Here is a 20515-nt window from a genome sequence, read left to right on the forward strand (position 1 = left end):
ATTCCAGACTCTGAGTTCTCATGACTTTTGCAGAGGAGGACAGATGTATGCCATGAAGTAGGCCCAAGGAATTCTAGACAAGGACTGGAGCTATAGAATATATCCACATCCTTATTGATCATTTCCAAAAATGCATACATGAAAACTACAGAACATTTTCATAGTACATTGATGGTATGCTCTGTCAAAAGCAAAGTTTAGATGTGGAAAAGCCATGGCTAAAGGATAAAGCCATGGGGGGATGCATCCCTCATTCTATCTTCACCTGGCATATCTAAGGAATGTGTTAATTTATTCAATCAATGCTTATTAAACCCCTGTTATTTACTATATACTGTTTGTTCTAGCATGAGAAAAGTTGAACAAATCCCTGACTTCATAGAATGTCTTGTGAAATTGATGACAATCTACTTGCCTCAAATTTAAGTTCTTAGGAAATGAAATTTTTCCAGCCCCAAATATCTTACATATGTAATGCCAAATAAATAGATGACTTTATCAATAGAAATATCATAAATGACAGTTTGTCTTTATTTGAGCTCCCTTACTTTTTGATAGCTTGCCATTTTGATGATTTAAATACTATATCTATTGAAGGCCTAGTTAAAAGTGTATCAAGCTAACTCAAGAGTTTATTCTCTAAAATCTAACATCTGAGTATAAATAAAACTTTTAATTTAAAATCTCATTAGTACATTTCCTCTTTCGAATTGGTTTTAGGTCCTCAGCTGCTATTTCTGTGAGAGAGAACAATGGAACATTTGTCAGCACTTTGAACTTGCTCCTTTATAACGTAAGTTGATGGGTGAAAGACGTTATTTTTCCCTTTCACTGTTGTGAGGAATCATTTATATGAATAGCTTTTCTATAAAAACCCACTGAAAGTCACATTAACCCTGATGTAGTTTGGTAACATTTATCCATATTTACTTTCATTTTCATGTATCTTAGTTATAAAGTTGCACTATAAGCTCCGTTAAATTTTCTAAAATTGATAAATGATAGAAATTTCATACCATAAATGTGATTCTGTAATAGTTACTCCAAGAACCCATCTACATTTATTTGCATCTCTTTCTCTCTCTCTGTGTATATGTGTATGCACGTGTGTGTGTGTGTGTGTGTGTGTGTGTGTGTGTGTGTGTGTGTGTTTGTGTGTGTGTGTATCTTCATAGTTAAGATTTGGGGGAATAAAGGTTTTGTGAGATGATACACACAGTTCAAATGATACTTCTCTTGGAGGCATCATTGGTGATGAATGTGTTAATATTTTGAACATGGGTTTTGGCTGATGACAGTTCTGTCACATCTGAAATAATTTGGATTGATGACATAGCATTGTCTAAACTTTTATCATGTAAATATCAAGAGTGGCAGCAACACGTGAAAAATACATGGATTTCTATTTATAACTATAACATTAATCCCCCAAATGATATTTTCATGTTGATTAAAATTTTTATTCATACATTTTAAATGCCTGATTTAAATATCAATTTTTCAATCTATCAACCAACATTTTTGTAAATTATGAATCTGATTTTTGCATTATTATTCATGTCATCATGGCCCTGAGTTATAATTCATGCAACTGATTTAAAAGTCAGTGCTTTATCCTTTGAATATAATGAGCTATAAATATTGTAGTAGGACATTTTCCAAAGGCATTTAAAAATCATGTTTATAAGTTTGTAGTTTGACACCACAGAGTTCTAAACAACACATTAAAATGTGTTGAACTGAAGATTGCCTTCCTGTCATTTGTAAACTTTCTTCTGCAAAGAGACTCTACCGATCTACTTGGTTCTGTATATTTAGCAACTATGTACTAATGTTTTGTTCAGAGGCTGGCTAAATATTTGTTATTTTTTGTGTGCAATATTTATAAAAATAGCTTCAAATGACAAGATTTCTCTCTGTTGAGTTCTGTGTGTAAACTTTCTGAGACAGAGTTGAGGTGGATCATGTTGGAGTCAACAATACTCAAGGTTACTGAATGAAGCAGAGATGAGAATTTCCGTTATTAATATAGTGAAAAATACATCCATATGCCACTCAATAGTATCTTTATTTCCTGTGAAATTAAACTACTTTTTTTCCACTGTAAAAGCAGAAAATCAGACTACATATGATGGTACATATGAGGACAATCTTCATGTTAACTTACCTTTACCACTAAAAATAGTGTGACAGTCCTGTTACCCAAGCATATTCCTACAGTTTTTCTTGGTGCCCAATAAAAGCCTATAACTTAATAATAATCTTTATATTTCATTTCTTTAATAGAAGGCAATCATTTTTCATATTATAAGTGAAAGAGTGCTAAAATTTGAATTTTAATCAGTTTTCAATAAAAATATTAATAATTAAGATAAAAATTGAACTTTAGAAATTTCTTATGAATTACATTTTAAAATTCAATAATTTTCAATAATTTTTTCATTCTTTTATGTGTGTCTGTGTGTGGAGTGTGTTGGTGTATATGTATTCTTCTGTGTGTGTGGATATGTGTATGTGCAGAAGGTTATTGCCAGTAGTCTTCTTATCTTTTCCCACTTTATTGAGTCGGGATCTCTCAACTGAACCCAGAGCTTGTCAATGGGGCTAGTCTAAGTATTCCTTGAATAGTCAAGGATTACCCTGTCTGAGCTTCTTGAATGCTGGAATTTCAAGTGGGCTACAATGCTTTGCTGACATTTATGTGTCTTTGGAGGGAATGATCCCTATCCTGTGCAGCAAGACCTTTAACCACTGAACTCTCCCTATGCTAGATTTTAAATTATTTTAAATTAACAGATTTACTATTTTTGGAGCAAATTTATGTTTATAGACAATTTGATTAAAAAAAAATGAGAGAACGTTCCAACACACCCTCCTACCCCTGTAAATATTTTCCTCTATTATTGTGTCTTCTACTAGTAGGGTTTATTTGTTAAAAATAATGAGCTAGTGTGGAGACATTACTGTTAGCTAAGGTGACCATTTACATTTATTTCACCCTTCCTATTGTATGTTCTATGGCTCATATAAGGACATGCTTCATTCATTGCTGTCTTATGTAAATATCATTGCCGCAAACTGGTCTAACATATTATTTTGGTATAGAGCAAGACATTAAAAATTATGAATTCCCTTTAGAAAAGAAAATGTTGGAATACTTTCATTAATTGATTCCAAGCCACATTTATTATTTATTTGGGATATTAATATTTAGTCACCCAATTGTAATTGTATTGTAGCATTTAAATTTTAATGTCATTTTACAGCCATTAGAAATTCTATTTTCCCCTAGAGAAGTTTTTTTTTGTAAGTCCCTAGGCATCCTTTCAAGTTGTTTTACATGCCTACTGCTGAACTCTTTTCTCTCATTTGTTGTTAGGACAGAAACAGCTGCACACTGTCTGGACAGAACCCTCTTCCTTCTTTTGTGTTTATGTATAATAGGACACAGTCTATGTGCTTGGGAATGTTACATTTATAAAAAATAACTTTTATTGATGATGAATTTTCTATGTATGAAAGTTATTTTACCTAGAATTGTAGCCTTCTCTTTGTGTAATACAAAAGCAACTGTTTTCTCCGTTGTGGAAATAGAAAGCAAGGATGCCTTTTGTGTTTGAATTGTATTCAACTATTAGTGTTTGCTGAGTGGCTGAATAAATAGGGCCATGCAAACAGTGATGAAAAAATTTGATGACTCATGACCCAACCACAAAGGGGCTGTATATCGTTTACAAATGTTTTATGAGCTTATTTCTTGTGAAGGAAGTCAGCATTCTTTGGGACAATATTAATGCAAACATAAGATGCAGGAACAAGATAGGTAATGAATTGAAATTTACTTGAAGTCATAGGAAAAGGAATCCAGAAACATAAAAAGAAATACGAGCTCTCTGCCATGGCTGTAGAAGCCATTGCTACTTGCCACAGAAATGTAGACAGTAATAAGAAATACCAGGGCTAATGTTTCCCCAGATGTAACATGCAGTTTCTCGTATAACTGGCTGTTTCAGGAATGGAATGTGCCTGCGTGGATGCAATTCTTTCAGATGTCAAACATCCACATCTTTTTGTTTTAATGCTATAAATTCTAAATACGCTGCTTTTGTCCAGCCAGATAAACACAATATTCTCCATATTCTTTGGTGACTAAAATTTCAAAGTGAACGTTAAAAATGATTTTACCATAAAACAGCAATTTCTTTAGAAATACTAACTCTGGAAAACAAGTTTTTGAAAGTAAAATGATATGATTACTTAGATTTCAAGGAATTTTTCTTTTGGCATTTTATATATTTCTTTATTTCTCTTTATTATCAAGTTAGAGATGCAACTTTTTAATATCTGATTTAATCTGCTTTAACCTACTACTACGTGGGGGATGATAGGAATACCTTATTCAGAGTTGCTCTAAAATAAGGACAAAGAAATTTGGACAAGACTTCTACAGCAGACATTTTCACAACTCAGAGACTGTACTTCTCTCTCTCTCTCTCTTTCGCTCTCTCTCTCTCTCTCTCTCTCTCTCTCTGACTTTAATATAAATTTTGGTAATTTTAGATGGTCACAGAAAGGATTATAGATAAGTGAAAGATTACAAAAAACGAGCACCTGACACTCCAACAGTGAAATGCTTCAATTGAAGTACATTTAATTAAAGAAAACTGAAATTAGTGACTAATATAAATAAATGAAATCATATTTTAAATCAACTCAATATTGGTAATTGGATACTAAACAAATTAATAGTAACCACTAACTATTGAGTATAATTTATTGTACTGAACATTAACAACCATATGTGATGAAATCATGGAAACAAAGATGATTTATGCCCCGAAATAAACTTGTTGTATTCATGTGGGTTAGGAGAAGTTCTGCCAAGATGAAGGTAAAGTAAATCTCTTTGGAATCAGTTATGTAGATATATGTTGATTTGATTGCTCTTTGTTTCTTTAACAGTTTCAAATAGTAAATGTTCTATTGATAGAAAGATAATAACGTGGATTGTTTATTATTTCATCATTAGGATTCAACCTACAGAGAGCAATTAATTATCCCAAGTATAGGACTACCTTTGAAAACCAAAGTATTTGCAGCTGTGCAAGCTACTAATCTGGATGGAAGGTAATTGTGCACTCATATCTTGATTAGCTAAAGTACCTATCTTTCCTCAGTCATAATGTTAGCTTATTCATTCTGAAGTATTACTTGAAATATGACGGTCATCGCCACACCATTAAGTCAAGCTAGTAAAAGTAAACAACAAACTATGAGGTCTAAGGGAGCGCTACTCATTTTATGTCATTAATTGAAAAATAACAAGACTTCCCATAAACAATGGAAAGCAGTGACTGAAAGAGGCCAGGTGGAGATCTTCTGGGACGCCAGAATGTTCTATAGTTCTTCATCAGAAAGGTGACAAACCTAATGCCATTTGATACACTTGGGATTTGTGCATTGCCCCTGGGTGTGCATGTTTAAAATCACACAATGACTGTTGTAAGAGTCAACGCTAAAATAATATGGGTTTCCAGAGAGAAGTCTGAAATAAACAAACAAACATACAGTCAGACAGACAGACAGACAGACAAGCCAACTGTCTAGAAAATTCTGTCTAATAAATTCACTCAAATTTTCTAGAAAAGAAAAATAACAAAACTCAAGAAAAATCCCTCTGAACCAAAAGGAATCATATTATGACACAGTTTTTTTTTAATTTAAAAGTTTTTTTTTCCATTTTACATACCAACCACAGTTCCCTCTCCCTCTCCTCCTGCTGCTTATCCTCTCTCCCCTCTTCCCCATCCATTCTTAGACAGGGTAAGGCCTCCCATGGGAAGCCAACAAAGTTTGGCATATCAAGTTGAGGCAGGGCCAGGCCCCTCCCTGCTGTATCAAGGCTTAGCAAGGTATTCCATCATAGGGAATGGGCTCCAAAAAGGCAGCTCTTGCACTAGGGATAAATTCTGATCCCACTTCCAGTGGCCCCCCAAACTATCCACTGTTTAAAATAAGAACAAAACAAAAAAAGAGCAAAGAAAAGGATCTTTTAAGAAAACTCAAATGCCAAAGAGCTAATTGAGCCCTGTTAATGCTATGTAATGCATGATGGTTTATTTGGGGGGTATATACTATGTTTTAAATTTGGGATTTCCTAGAATATACCTTAGATTGGTATACCCTAGAAATGGGGTGCCTCTTCACATTCCCCCTGTCTCTAAACAATGGATTATGCAACATGCAACTGTTTAAAATCATTTTACCAACTGCAGGAATTTCTTCTCATATTATTGACATTTACTACTGATGGTAGTGTGTTGTTTTAATTTTTTGTAATGCACGGATCTGGAATGATGAAATTCGTAAACCTTACTTCAATATGACCCTGTGGAATAAAGTTATGTACCCGCCTCATCACTTTCTTCTAATAAAGTGTCATCAGGAAATTCCACTTCTACCCCTACTGAGTCAATTTATACACCAAACTCATTTTCTGTGTTTATTATTACTATATTTTTATGGTGTTAGAGTAACTTCGATAAATGGAAATTTATCTGTGCATTAGTTTTTTTCCTTCCAGCTTTAATCATTTTCCTGCCTTATCTTTTGTTATTTGTGACATTAGTCTCCATCCTACTTGACAACTGTTGCAGAATTTTAAATATGTAGATTTTAGAGAAATTCTTAGTGAACAAGAAACTTCTACAAATAGCAAGTAATAAAATACGATTCATGTGGTAAGAATTTGGCTAATACTTTCTTTGCATTAATTACCAGTGCTCCAGGGAGGACTCGGACACCAGATCACGTTTTTTTCTCTTTGCAGATGGAATGTATTAATGGATTATTGCTACACAACCCCATCTGGGAACCCAAATGATGATACTCGGTATGATCTCTTCCTTAGGTAAGTGTCTAAGTTTTGTTCTGAAACTAAAGACTCTGTTATAGATGATTAAATGGAGTATGTTGGTCAGACAAACAAATTATACAGCACTGCTATACCTTCTGAATTTAAATTTTTGCAATTTGAACTTGTAGTCTTCAGTACAAAAGTTAAGGACAGTTTGCAACACAAAATGCTGATAAGGCTGTCATAGAATGAGAATCGCAACTAAATTACATTCACTAACAATGTTTTATTCATGTTTAGGAGATAGGAGATACTTCATTGTCTTAGGAATAGCACAGTAAGGTTATCATTCTCAATAAAAGAGGGGAAACCAGATGGTATTGTTTGTTGGCAGCTATGCCATCTTATCATATGTCAAAAAGACAGTGAAATTAAAGTAATGGTTGGATAATTTAGAACCCAAAGCACTTTTGTTCATTTATCAGTATTTAATATGAAAGTACAATATAGCCTGCTACTCCTTTTATACCAGAGCCAATAACTTCAACTTTGTTCCCCACTAGACAGTGATAGAGTGAATGCAATCTATGTCCAGGGAAAGGGGACATTGATCATAAGAGCATTCAATCATTCCAGCTCCCTTTCAGCATTTTTATCTGACAATAGAATAGACCTGAGAGTTAAGCAATGTCTTCTAGTCATGCTTGTAAAATGCAGTTGGCTCAGACCACTGCAGTTATTGACACATGATGGGAGTAACATAATGGGAAACTAAAGAATGCTTTATTGGTTAATCAAGGTTAAGGTGGTGTCCTGAGGGTATGGCCAAACTACCAGTTTTAATATATTAGAGTTCTGGAAATGTTAATCCCAGCAAAGTTTTGGAGAAAAAAGATGTCAGTGTGTTTTAAAAGGCTTGAAAGAGTTCACATTGTTTGATTCCATTTTTCCAAATTGAGAAGTGTATGTTGCAGTATTTATGATATTCTAGTCTATCAGTTTGATTGAAATAGTAAAGCATGGGACTAAACTGCATATACAGCAATAAAAATAATGACCAAGTGAATGGCAGAGGACCAATAAGCCAGGACGTTCACACTGGTGTTGCTATCATGTGGTGACTTATTAAATGGAAAAAATAAGCAATTTTATTATATCTTTTTGCCCTTTCATCTTCTTGATATTTTCATTCCTAAAAATTAAAAATTTAAGTGTATTAAGAAAAATTGAGACTCATTTATCTAAAAGAAAACACTATAAGCCAAAACGCTCACTGTGGGCATCTATAAGTGGAAGGATTATGTGTAATTTTGATTTGATATTTGTTTTCCAACATTTCTATATGGAATTACAAGACATGGAATAAATATGATGACAACTTCTAAATCATCTCAGGTTTCTTAGTGGAAATTTTAAAGGGTAAAATATGGATGCTGATGCTGGCAAATTATAGAAGCAACTCTAAGGAATGTGGCCAGAAGGAGTCTTTTCTGAATTGGAGATGTTGGACCTCCGCTGCCAGGGATGGGGAGCATCAGAAATGACATTGGAGAGAGATCCTGGAGACTCCACAGTAGTAGATCTCATTAAGTGGAAGGAAAGGAACCCATTAGAAAGGCAAAGACTCCCCTGTGACTGTGACCCCCTACCTTTGTAGTACAGGGTGGTCAATTAATTCTCTGCATTTCTTCAAGCTCAGACCGGCAGAGAGAATTCAGCTATAGAACTGCAATGTGGCTAAATGCTTCTATCATTATAAAACTGAAGCATGGAGCCCCTGAGCTTCAGCCACCGTGAAGAAGGTTACTACCATTCTGCTTTGCTTCAGGTGTCTCTGCAAGGAGAGAATTCAGCTAAATCCAAATACGTCAGATAGAAACCACAGTCAAGGTCGGGCATGTCTTTCCAGTGTCTCAATGCACTAAAAGAAGAAAAAAAATTGAAAATGTCAGAAAAAGAGTTTTAAATATGAGTTCATCAGAAAAAAATATAGAACAGAAAACATTTGTAACTGAACATCTCAACAATGATTTTAAAATTATCAAAAGGGAACTTCAAGAACGATTGAATTGTAGGAACTTGGGAAAATGAAAATAGAAAAACAGAATGTAGGGCTTTGAGGATATCAGAAGGGAATTGGACAAATTTAAGATGGAAAAGGAAGATGTGACTGGAATATATTCACAGGAGTAGATCTACATGGTAATAGAGCATAAAGTGTGAAAGACAAAAAAAATGTAAATAAAAAGAAACAACTATAAATACAAAAAGAGGAGATTAATGTAGAAATGACAGACAAAAAGGTAGGTAAAGGGAATAAAAAATATATACTTATGTGTGCATATGTGCATTTGTGTGCATATTATAATATACAAAATATATAAATTATAATAAAATTCCTCCTAAAGGATTCAAAATAATAGAACATTATTTAAAAATACAATTTAAGGGTACTTTACTAAACTGAAAAAAAATCATATTGACTTATTGTTATTGAAAAGATATGCTAGGTAAAATTTAAGGTTTCCTAAAGTGGAAACTAGAAGAAATTGAGAAAGATATAGTCAAAAATCCAATAGAAGTTGGAGATTTTATCCCTCAGGAAACTTAATTGATATCAGAGAATGAAAATATGTCTCAAAGAATAAGGTGGAGCATAACTGAGGAGGGCAACAGAGCTCAACCCCTGGACTCTATGGGCGTGTACATCCATAAGCACACACAGAGACATGTGAGTGTGTATGCACACACACTCTTTCTCACACATGTGCACACACATACTCATACACACTTATACACATACATACTCTCACACACACAACACACAAATAGTCTGTGTATTAAGACAGTGATTATAATAATAATATCATAAAATAGAATGTCTTGTCATTTGGACATTCTAAAACTCAGAATTAATAATTGAGTTTAAAAATAAAGTACATTAACAATTTAAAATATATTAAAGAAAAAATTATTTGGAAGAAAAAATAGTCACAGGCTAATGTAATAAAGAAAAAATAGCTTTCTGATACATAAAAAATGCAAAATGTCAGGTAGGGAGTGAGAATAGAAACCAGAGAGCATGGTCCACTAGACCCCACAGCAAAAGCTCTAGAACCAGCAAAGGATGCAGTATTGTGTTAGAAACAAACAGCTAGTATTAAGTGGTAAGTTCAGAAGTGGATCTCAGAACAGGAGAATTCAGTGTCTCGTAGTGGACAATGCCCCAAGTGTGAGGGGATGAACAGGAATTAAAAATGAAAAGAAAAGGCCTGAACAATAAAGGATCAGTTCTATACTTCACTCTCTACAGCATAGTAAAACCCCAAATAGATTATTAATTTAAATGCATAAAATTCAGCTTTAGCAGTAGCAGAACAAAATATATAAAACACTTTTAATACCTTGGAATAAAGCCAAACAACAAAATACAACTTGCAAATGTGTATCAAATCAGGAGTCATTTTCCTTAATACATGAAAATCTTTAATGAATGAGAAGGATGAAGCCCAAGCCACAGTTGCATTTTGGCAAAGAAAGTAGATAATTCACAACGTATAGGAAAAGATAGATAAACTCATTCATAGTAAGAACAGTGTACATTAAAATTAGGTGGACATATTCCCTCATTACTACAAATCAAGCCGAGAACAAATCACTAATATATATGTGTATTATATATCATATATGTATATATCTCCAAAATGAAACATTTATAGAAGACAATGTGGTAATATATATTAAATTATCTTAGAGATATGTGTAATATTTATACACATTTAAAATGTACTTCTAGGGTATTTATTAGTTTTTTCATTACAATGAATGGTCAAAGAAATAAATTTTATCTAAATAAGGAATTGACTAAATAAATTCTAGCATATGTGTACACTGGAACATTATACAGTTGTTTAAAAATAATGAGGGTGCTCTTTAAATACTTATGTAGAAAGATCTGTAGAATGAACTACTAATTTAATAGTAACAATATATTCTTATATGAATATATACTTATTTTCATATACCCTGGGAGAATACAAAATAAATCCAATAGTCTTTCCTATAAAGTTTATATGTAGGTGTGGTGTGGTGATAGGAGTGTGATTTTGTGTTGTTTATTTTTTATTATTTGGACTTTTGAATTCTGGGATAGTATGGTGCTCATAAAACTACACGTTATCCTGTGATCAGCAACGGCTCTGCTCACATTTTATGCTCTAGTTACATTTGTTATAACTACTTGATTTACTTATTTACATTCTCTCCGTGGTTTACATCACCGCCAGCTCCTTTTGGCTTATAATACAATGAGGATGTCCTTTGTACCACACCAATTAATCTACAAGTCCTAGATTGGTACTTTGCAATGATGTCCTGTTTTCACATTCCTTAAAATACAGCTGCGACAAAGATCCTCAGACCACCGTCATTGAAAATGGCAGAAGCCAGCGGGGCCGGTTTTCATTTGAAGTGTTCCGCTTTGTGAAACACAAGAATCAGAAAATGTCCACTGTCTTCCTGCACTGCCTCACGAAGCTCTGCAGAGCTGATGACTGTCCCCTCCTCATGCCAGTATGTTTATAAGCAACTGTATTTTATCTCTCTGAATTACTCTAAGCTGAACGACTACCAGATCTCAGGAAAGCCATAGGCCAGGGTGAACTATGACTTGATTGTTCGTCCAGTAAGGATTTATCAAATGTTTACTTTATGCCAAGATGAGGACGGAGTTGATGTAGTTATCATGGATTTGAATTCACTTGGCTTATATTTTAGGATCAGGAAAGAATGGTTGAAAAACAAGCCTAAAACAGGAGTAGCAAAGGCAGATGAGTACCTGGGATGTAGTAAGAGGGAGAGAGTGTCATTTGAGAAAGGAGAAGACAAATTAGAGGGATAGACAGAGAAGATGGTCTGGCTTGTGATTCTGAGGATGGACGAACCCCAGCAGGGCAAAGATCAAGTGTGAGAGAGAATCCATCACGTACCAGGGTGGGAGGAGCAGAAGAGCGAGGGAAACAGAGGAGAGTTAGGTCCGTTCTAGAAGGTGTATTAGCGCCACACGTTTCAGGAATCCTTTCAATTAAAAGTTAAAGTTCCCGAAAGATCTGGATCCAATAACATGAAACCACCATCAAAATATAGATGTAGTGAGTAGTAAATTTTAAAAAATTCAGAACTTTTATTCAGACAGCCCCCCTAGAACTACATTAATATTAACCTGAGAACAAATGTAAGCAGTTTTTCAAATTTAAATTAACTTTAATATGTTTATATTTATACCCAATCTATGTATAAATATGAAGTTATTTCTTCAACTCATTGATTTCTTTGGTCTTAACTCGCTGCATCAGATGGAGGTAAATGCAGGGTCCACATTACCTTCGGTCTGTGCTGACCAACATTTTAGGGAAGAATTTATTAAAGGCTTGAGAGAAATAAACGTAGCAAAGTTTGATAAACACAGCTCGTTTTCAGGAGAGCTGTTGAGCTATGTAAACTAATGAGCCGGTGCGCAATTACAACAGGGAGGAAATAAGAAATGTGGTCCAAGCCAGAAGAAGAAACACTGTAGTCGTTATATGCAAAGTAATTAAATAAATGCACAGAAGGAAATGAATAAAATTAAACATGTGGTGTGTCTTCCAAAAGAATCTGCTTTCCAAATGGCCATAGAGAAACAATTTTGTGCTGGCGTGTGGAATTTCATTTGTTTTCATTAACACCTCAGATTTGCGGCCACAGGAAAAGGAGAGACGCAGAGGGCAGGACAACTTGGGTTCCTCAGAGCTCTTCCGGAAACGCAGTGCTGTCTGCGGGTCCTATCATCACTCGGAGCGGTAAGAACGCCCCTCCATTTGTGTGTAGCAGGAGAGGAATCCAAAATGGTCAGCTACTTGGTCTCCGAGGAGAACTCCAGGTTTCTAAAGAGCAGTAGTTAGCAGGGAGACTGCTGAACAATTTTAACATCACAGCAGTTTCCCATTTACTCAGTGTCTACGCCAGAGGTAATGGGTCTTCCCCACATTTCTTGTGTTTTACACGCCCCGCTCCCCTCCAGTGCAAATATTTTGTGCTATGCCTCCAATTTACATTTCCTGCTTAATTTCTTCCCATTGTGGCTTCCCTTGTATGGACTATATCCACTATTTCCCTTGTTATCTAATTTTTTTTTATTGAAATTGACCAGCAGGAGGCACTGTCGGAAGCCTGGCAGCCACACAGAAGTAAGATCCTACAAGATAGTTTCCTTGGTGCCGAAGAGATGGCTCAGCAGTTAGGAGCACTTGCTGCTCTTGCAGAATACCCAAGTTTGATTCCCAGCTCCCATAAAGGTTCACAATCTCCTGTAACTGCAGATCCAGTTACAGGATGCCTCTGGCCTCCACTGGCACTAGCACTCACTTGTGCATACATGTGTGCACTTGCACATGTAGACAGTTATATATAAAAAGATAGGATCTTTAAAGAAAAAAAGCAACACTTTTCTTTCTAAAGTCACACTCTCTGGAAATATTTCTCTAACCTGCTGTCCAAGAAACACGGCTTTGTTCTGTGCACTCTCTATGTCCTTGTAAACTATCCTAGTAAACATGGTTGAGTTGCCCAGTTTGAATATCACCTGCTTCATTGCTTTCTTCTTTCCCGAGTGAGCACATTCACATTCTCACACTTGTATGAGAAGACGGACACAGGGTCAATACACATCTATTCTCATGGACACAAATATTTTTTTCCACACACGTTTATGCACAAAACTGCACAGATTCAACAAAGGGATGGATGTGGATTTAATTATGTATGAAGCTAGAAGCTTCCAGAATTGACCGGATAAAAGAGGCACGCAGTAAAACAACACTAAAACTGAAGCTCACCACACTTGACTCTAGGTCTAGCTTTTATTCTAAAAAGCCACGTGACTGTTAATAACTGCGTTTCTCTAAGATAAGATTCTTCATGTTTAAAACATAGAGGTTTTAAAGGTAGGTTTCAAGATTCTTTATGATGTCACTGCAAAATGTTCTAAAAAAAAGTAAAGAGAACAATTTTGGTTTGGTTTATATGCTAATAATGTTTTCTCAATTTTGTTTTAGCTGTAAGGCTGTTATTATCTTTCAATTAAATTGTCTTTACCTTTCTGCCAATGTCACCTAATAGTAAAAAAAGAAGTTTGCCTGAAATACATAAATAATTAAGTAAAAAAGTACTTTCAGCCTAAAAAAATGCACGAAATTGAGTTAATTATTCACTTCCTTGTGTTTATATAAGCATACCATTATTGAAAAGGAAGCTAATGGGACCTTTAAATAATGCAGAAAATTATTAAATGTGAAATTTCAAACTTTGTCTCTACTCTCTGAGGATTTGTCTGAATGGTTTGAAAATGATTGTTTGGGGTTTTGTGAAATACCCAAGTCTATAAGAAATTGCTGATGGAATTACATTGGATGGAAATCTAACTCTTATTTCCAGTAATAAGAAATGCTTCAGGGTAGGCAAAACAAAACTATTTTTATATTTATGGAGTATATGTAGAGTCGCTTTCCCATTAGTAAAGAACTTTGAAAGAGACATCTGTGTCCATCTTGAATAGATGCTTTAGTTAGTGACCCTGCTTCCTTCTCACCCAGCCCAAGAAAATTTAAACATCATAAATTTGGAATATTTTGTTAGTGTAAGATAATTTTTAAAAGTCAAAAAACCTTTAAGACCCTCAAAACTCTATTAAAGCTAACTATCCAAGTTTCTAGGTTTCACCAACCCCTTGTCTAGATGTTTAAAATATCTCTTCTTTTAAAAACATTTTTATGAGTGTGAGTGAGACTCTCTCTGTTTGTATAACACATGTGCTGTGAGTCCTGGGAACATAACTTGGATACTGTGGAAGAGTAGCAAACACATTTAACTGATGTGCTATCTCTCTAGCTACCAAAGTATCTATCCTTAAAGCATGAGAGACCTAGCAGAGTACCTCTGCTACCATGCTCAGAGTTCCTCCTTTCTGGTTTATGATCTATTTCCACTTCAAGCATGTCCCTAATCTTACACATGAGAACTTAGCTTTTCCCACTGACCAACGCTGGAAAGATCATTTTCAGATCTTTGACACACTGTTGAGTACTTCTCTCTCACTCTACCTCATTTTATTTTGATATTATTTTGATAAGTAGGGTGATGTTGGTCTTTAAAACGGCTTCATTGTTTACAGTTCAGTATATCAACATTGTAATAATATAAGATCCATGCACTCTTAAAAATCCCACAAGAATACAGAATTCAAGCCGTGTCTACCCTCGACAATCCCATCGAAACTTCCTGTTTGGCTTTCCAGCCAAAGCTATCCCCTTTTCTTTGTCTCACTATAGTTTTCTGCTTGAGTCATTTAAAATTTATCTCATGTCCAGTGATGGGTTTTCTATAGACAAGCCCAATTCAGGTGTTGTTTACTCTCTCCAAAGTCCTGATCCTTGGAAGTTTTTCTCAATGTACTCAATGAGCCACTCCTTGACTCAAGATGTCTGGTCTGGGTTAAGTCCACTAAGTTGAAAATTCTTAAGAATACTATTTTGGTTTTGCTTCCTAATAAAATCAAATCTGTTTTGATTATTTTTGCTTGATAATATAACCCTTTTGTCTGCTGATTTATGAAAATGTTCGTATTTTTGAGATGTAAAATCCTCAAAGTTTCTGCAGTGTACTTACTAAAAGCTTCCAAATGTTGACATTTCTAAGGTAGACAATTGCTTGTAGCAAATAATTCTGGTACAAATGCTAGAAAACAATAACAATTGTTTTGTTAACATAAGTTATGAGTAATCCAAAGCCAAACCCTTGTTAAAAATAGCATCATTGAGTTTTATGGGTAGTTAATAATTGATAAAAGCACACATATTTAGTCTGTGCATAGGACAGGCACTCTGCTAGAAACTAACCCATGACGTTGCTCTTAAGGTCTGTAGAGTTCAGGGATAGACTATTAACCCGCATTATACAAAGGGAATTTTTAAAAGTTCAGTGCTTTTTAAAGCATAAAATAAAGGGTTTGTTTTTACAGCATAGGTAATTAAACATTTTTTTAAAGTTTGATAGAGATAAGGGAAATATTTATTCTGTGTATATCTTTCCAGTGAGTGATGTTTTTATTTTCCATTTAGTACAGCTTTTTAGAGGAGAGGAAAACACGTAGTAGCAATGTATATGCTATTTCTGGCTTAAACAGCTGTGGTACTGCTACTGTGTTGCCTCTCGCATGTGAATCCTCAGACAGCTGTATATATTTTTGAGGAGCTCACTGAGCTTAATATTCAAACTTACCTAATTCCTTCAGGCTTCATGCCTTTCTTTTAGCATATATGTACACTCCAAGACCAAAAGGACTGGAGTGGAACACAGAAGCGGTGGTGACCTAACACTCCAGGAAAACATCTGCTCATCGGCTTCCTCTTTGGGGCTAGACAGTGGTTTTTGTTTGTTCATTTGTTTTGTTTTGTTTTTTATTTTTACAACAACACAATAAATTAGAGAATATCATCAACAACAAACAGAAAGGCAATTCTCTATCAGAATCTATTATTCAAATGCAGTTTCAAGCTGCGTTCAAACAGTACGTGGTTTAATTTCAGCCATTTTACAGCAGTACAATGCTTTAATCTTTCCTGCTCTGGAACCTGGAACTAGTGTTTTCACTTGACATGAGGGGTTTGGTCCTAACACACAGGACATTATGTCCATAGCAAAGTGTTCATGGGAGTGTCCAGAATATTACCTTTTTCAGTAGTGGGTAGTAATAGGAATATCATAAATCTGCTGTTTTGATATTCTTTTAACCTCAGGATGCAGAAAATAGTGTGTAGGATGTGTGTATGTGTATCAGGGAGGGGTTATCTAGTCATAGCATCTCTGCCTCATTCTGGACACTTCATAGGAATGGAGCTTTTTATTCAAAGTAATCTTAAAGGAATTAAATGTACCCCCCAAAAGAATGTATAAAAAAGACTCCAGATTATCTAGTGCACAGGACATTGATGTCTTTTGGATGAATTGCCACAGTCCATTCATCCTATTTATTTCCATGAGAAAGGAAGTACCTTTATATGGAGAGAAAGAGGTTATATTGTTAGAAAGAGGTTAGGATATTCTTGTGAGTGTCATTTTTCTTTTTTGTCCTATTACAATTCACTACACATTGTAAATCATCCTCTGAGTGAGTACCAATGCACATTGTAAAGCATCCCCAAAATGATTGCCGATGTGCATTGCAAAGAGTTCCCTGAGTGGGTGCCATATTAGTTTTGAAATCTGTATTTCAGGACCTGATAACATAGCTGTGTTTTTTGCTATCAGTCAAGTGTCTGAAAAGAAATAGAATTGGATATTTTATAATAATCCCCCAGAGCCAAGTATAGAAAATATTTTTGATTATGGAGATTAATACTTCAGGCTATGAACTATTTTCTATACTTAGTTTATGTTAGTTTAGATAAAAAGACTCTGAACTGCAGTATTGATTTTAACATATCAATACTTTGCCATGAGGCAATGACACAGGAAGTTTCCTCAGGTATATAATGGGGGTAGCAATAATATCTAAGCCACAGGGCTATCATGAGGATTATATGTGACAGCACATGGAGGTAGCGCTTTATGAACTCCATGGTTCTACACAGTTACACATGCATTAATTGTAAAAATGTGTATAATCTGTAGTCAACTGTATATATCTTATGATTTAAATAACAACCACAAACACACGAGTACATGTTAACATGAATATGAAATACTCTGGTTGCCAGTTTAAAGGTTAATTTAACATGATTGCAAATTGCTCAATAAAAATGGGGAAACTTAGAAAGTGTGCTCACTGCTTCTGTCATGTCCACTAAGGAAAAGTGGAAATTAACTGCTTCAGTCTTCCACTTAGCCGATACAAAGAGAACCTCAGCTCAAGCTTGGGAGTCCAGTTGGCCTTTTATTTAGTTATTAAGAGTAAATATATCATCTTGGATCACAGAATGATGTTCTTGCAGATTATATCAGGCAAATTGGCAACACTTGAAATAGAGTGACACGAAATAATGAATATTTCTCTGTAACAGAATAACAAATGGCAGGTTATAAGTCCACAAAAATGTAATAGCTGCTAACAATTACTGCCCTTCCTAACCTGGCAGAGAGAACATGATGAAACAACATTGGCAGGAAAGAATACAGTATAATATGTTTTGTGATTTTTTTGTTTGTAGATTTGAGGATGAAATCTGGTACATGGGGAGTAGGAAATATAAAAACAGAATGTCTCATTCATGAGTTGTCCATGTAGCTTGGGTAAGGGGTTGGTGAAGAAAAGAAGTAGGGTGAAGTTTCAAAATCATGGAGTTAGAATTCAAAAAAGCAACTGTTTGGGGAGACATTTTCACTTCTGTTTTTCTCTTATCTCTCCTCAGATGAGACTCCAACCAACAATTCACAGCTTGGTAAGATAATTAGCAAATAAATATTTGTAATGTTTCAAGATGTTTTGGTGATCTGTTTTATGAAACTGTAGTCAGCTAGTGTAATGAGATCTAGTTTCACAAGTTGGCTGCATTTTAAATTAACAGTTCACAGAGGAATTTTAAACCCATAATGTGATGTGTTGGTCAATTTTTATAGAATTTTTAATTTTTAGCTTTTATTTTGGCTTGTTTTGCCTGTTTGTGAGATATCAAACTCTAATCTATACAATACTTTAATTCTTGGGTTGAAATATAGTTAATAGGCTACTGCATACTCCAGTGTGATGCTGTGAGAGGGTGGTGAGGGATAATTTGTAGGAGCAAAGTGGATGGCGGTGAGACAAATACATTTTGAAGACGTTATAACAGTGTGTACGATTCTTACAGGTTCCCTGAATGTGCCTCCCTTCCAGCTGAATGCCATCACCAGCTCACTGATATCAGGAATGGTCATTCTAGGAGTCATGAGCTTCTCCCTCCTCTTGTGCTCACTGACCCTGCTACACAGAAAGGGATCCAGCAGCTTGGTATTGAATGGTGTGAGAAATCCTGTTTTTGAGTGACAAAGACTGGTTCTGCTCCCAGAAGAAGGCTTCATTGACTACTCCATGTGACTGTGGTCAGAAATCCATCTAAATTGAATGCTAGCCACATTTGAGATTTTTTTTTCAGTTTAGATATACTTCAAGCTGTAGCTCATGAGTGTTAAGATAGTGAAAGAATTCTGATGATGTTGCTACTGCCACCTGTGTAGGTGGCCAACCCTATTTTCCCATCAGCAATGGGAACATTGACAATAAATACAAATATCCAGGACGTAGATATTAAAAGGTCAGTCATTTCTCACTTTATTTGTAATTTCTGTTGATTGTTGATGTAAGAGGTAAATGTAAGCACAGGGGAAAAATGAATTTGTTGCATTTTCTGCTACGTAGTTAAGCCCAATACAACAATATTAAATTGTGTATCTGTTCCCAAAATGGAAGTTACTTTTGTTTTATTACAGGTAATTCCAGCTTAAGGCAACATTTTAATGGGGCACCTGAGATTTAACTACTATTTCTATTGACTTACTTTTGTCATGAGTTGATTTTTATTCCTGATGACATTTATTTAAAAGGAAAACACCAAACAAAACTAAAATACTCTTGGGAAACACATTTGGAAAACAAATAGTAAAAGTAGTTGTTAATGTCCAAAGAATACAGAGTGTCCCAAGCAACTTATTCCTTGGGATACAAATGGCTGTGAGACCTTGGTCCTGGTTCATATGAGAACATCAGCACAGGTTGGTCCTTCTGCCAGGTAAACACTCAGCTTCTGTGTGTCCAGCAGCAAGGGCACTATGGAAAGGCTATTCTTGATTTAGAAGTCATTGCATAAGAAGAGGACATTGTCAGCACCATACAAGCATGATGCTCCCATTAGAGTTTTCTAACAAGCCAGCATCCTTTTTATCCCAGAACAAAGAGGACATGCAGATCAAGGGAAGTTTGCAGAACATTTTAGGAGCCAACATGAAAATGTCATTCCTTTGTCCTAAGCTTTTTATGCCAAGTGGGGAAATAAATGGTCCAAAGGGGCTTTCTATATAAGATGCCATTTTTTTAGATGTTATGTTCAGTATGGAATGAACAGTAGCTTCCCCTAGTATGAAATAGTGAGAGCATTTGATCCTTTAACAGTTTTGCAAAAATATTTTAAAGCCAATTTTTAAACAATACACGTTTAACACAAAAGCAATATAAAAGTCACAGTGATTTTTTTTTATGTTCAAATTATTCCCGCAACTGAACAAATAAAAGAATTCAATGACAAACACCAAAGCCTGGTGTGTGCAGCTACTGGTAGTGCTGTATTAACTGTAGAAATCTGATGTCCCAACTATCATTTGTGACCCCATTATTCAGGACAGATTTTAATATGCAATATATAAATCAATATTCCAGTTTTAGATTTGCTTCAAGTGAAGTATGTACACTGCAAATTAATATAATAATTAAATCAACCACCAAGTTAAAGGACCGCCCTTTCTCCAATTTGCTTGAATATTTCAGGAGCAAGTGTTTATATTACAATAATTAGCTATATAATTACCTCAACTTTCCTATTTCAAGGTGGGAGCACAAAGTGAAATAGGACCAGGAAAAACAAATCCTGTATA

At 35.0% G+C, this 20515-nt stretch overlaps 1 protein-coding gene across 1 annotated transcript in view; it reads left to right on the top strand.

Moving 5' to 3' along the window:
* Zpld1 (zona pellucida like domain containing 1) overlaps positions 1 to 18914 on the top strand; it is a 39494-nt gene extending 20580 nt beyond the window's left edge. Inside the window, exons 4-10 of the mRNA XM_059277762.1 lie at positions 721 to 793; positions 5030 to 5127; positions 6830 to 6910; positions 11257 to 11428; positions 12588 to 12696; positions 18301 to 18330; positions 18739 to 18914. Of these exons, the coding sequence (XP_059133745.1) occupies positions 721 to 793; positions 5030 to 5127; positions 6830 to 6910; positions 11257 to 11428; positions 12588 to 12696; positions 18301 to 18330; positions 18739 to 18914 (739 nt within the window). The remainder of the gene's footprint in view (positions 1 to 720; positions 794 to 5029; positions 5128 to 6829; positions 6911 to 11256; positions 11429 to 12587; positions 12697 to 18300; positions 18331 to 18738) is intronic.
* The last annotated feature ends 1601 nt before the right edge of the window (positions 18915 to 20515 follow it).

The sequence above is a fragment of the Peromyscus eremicus genome, chromosome 12, assembly GCF_949786415.1.
Source record: "Peromyscus eremicus chromosome 12, PerEre_H2_v1, whole genome shotgun sequence".
NCBI lineage: Eukaryota > Metazoa > Chordata > Mammalia > Rodentia > Cricetidae > Peromyscus > Peromyscus eremicus.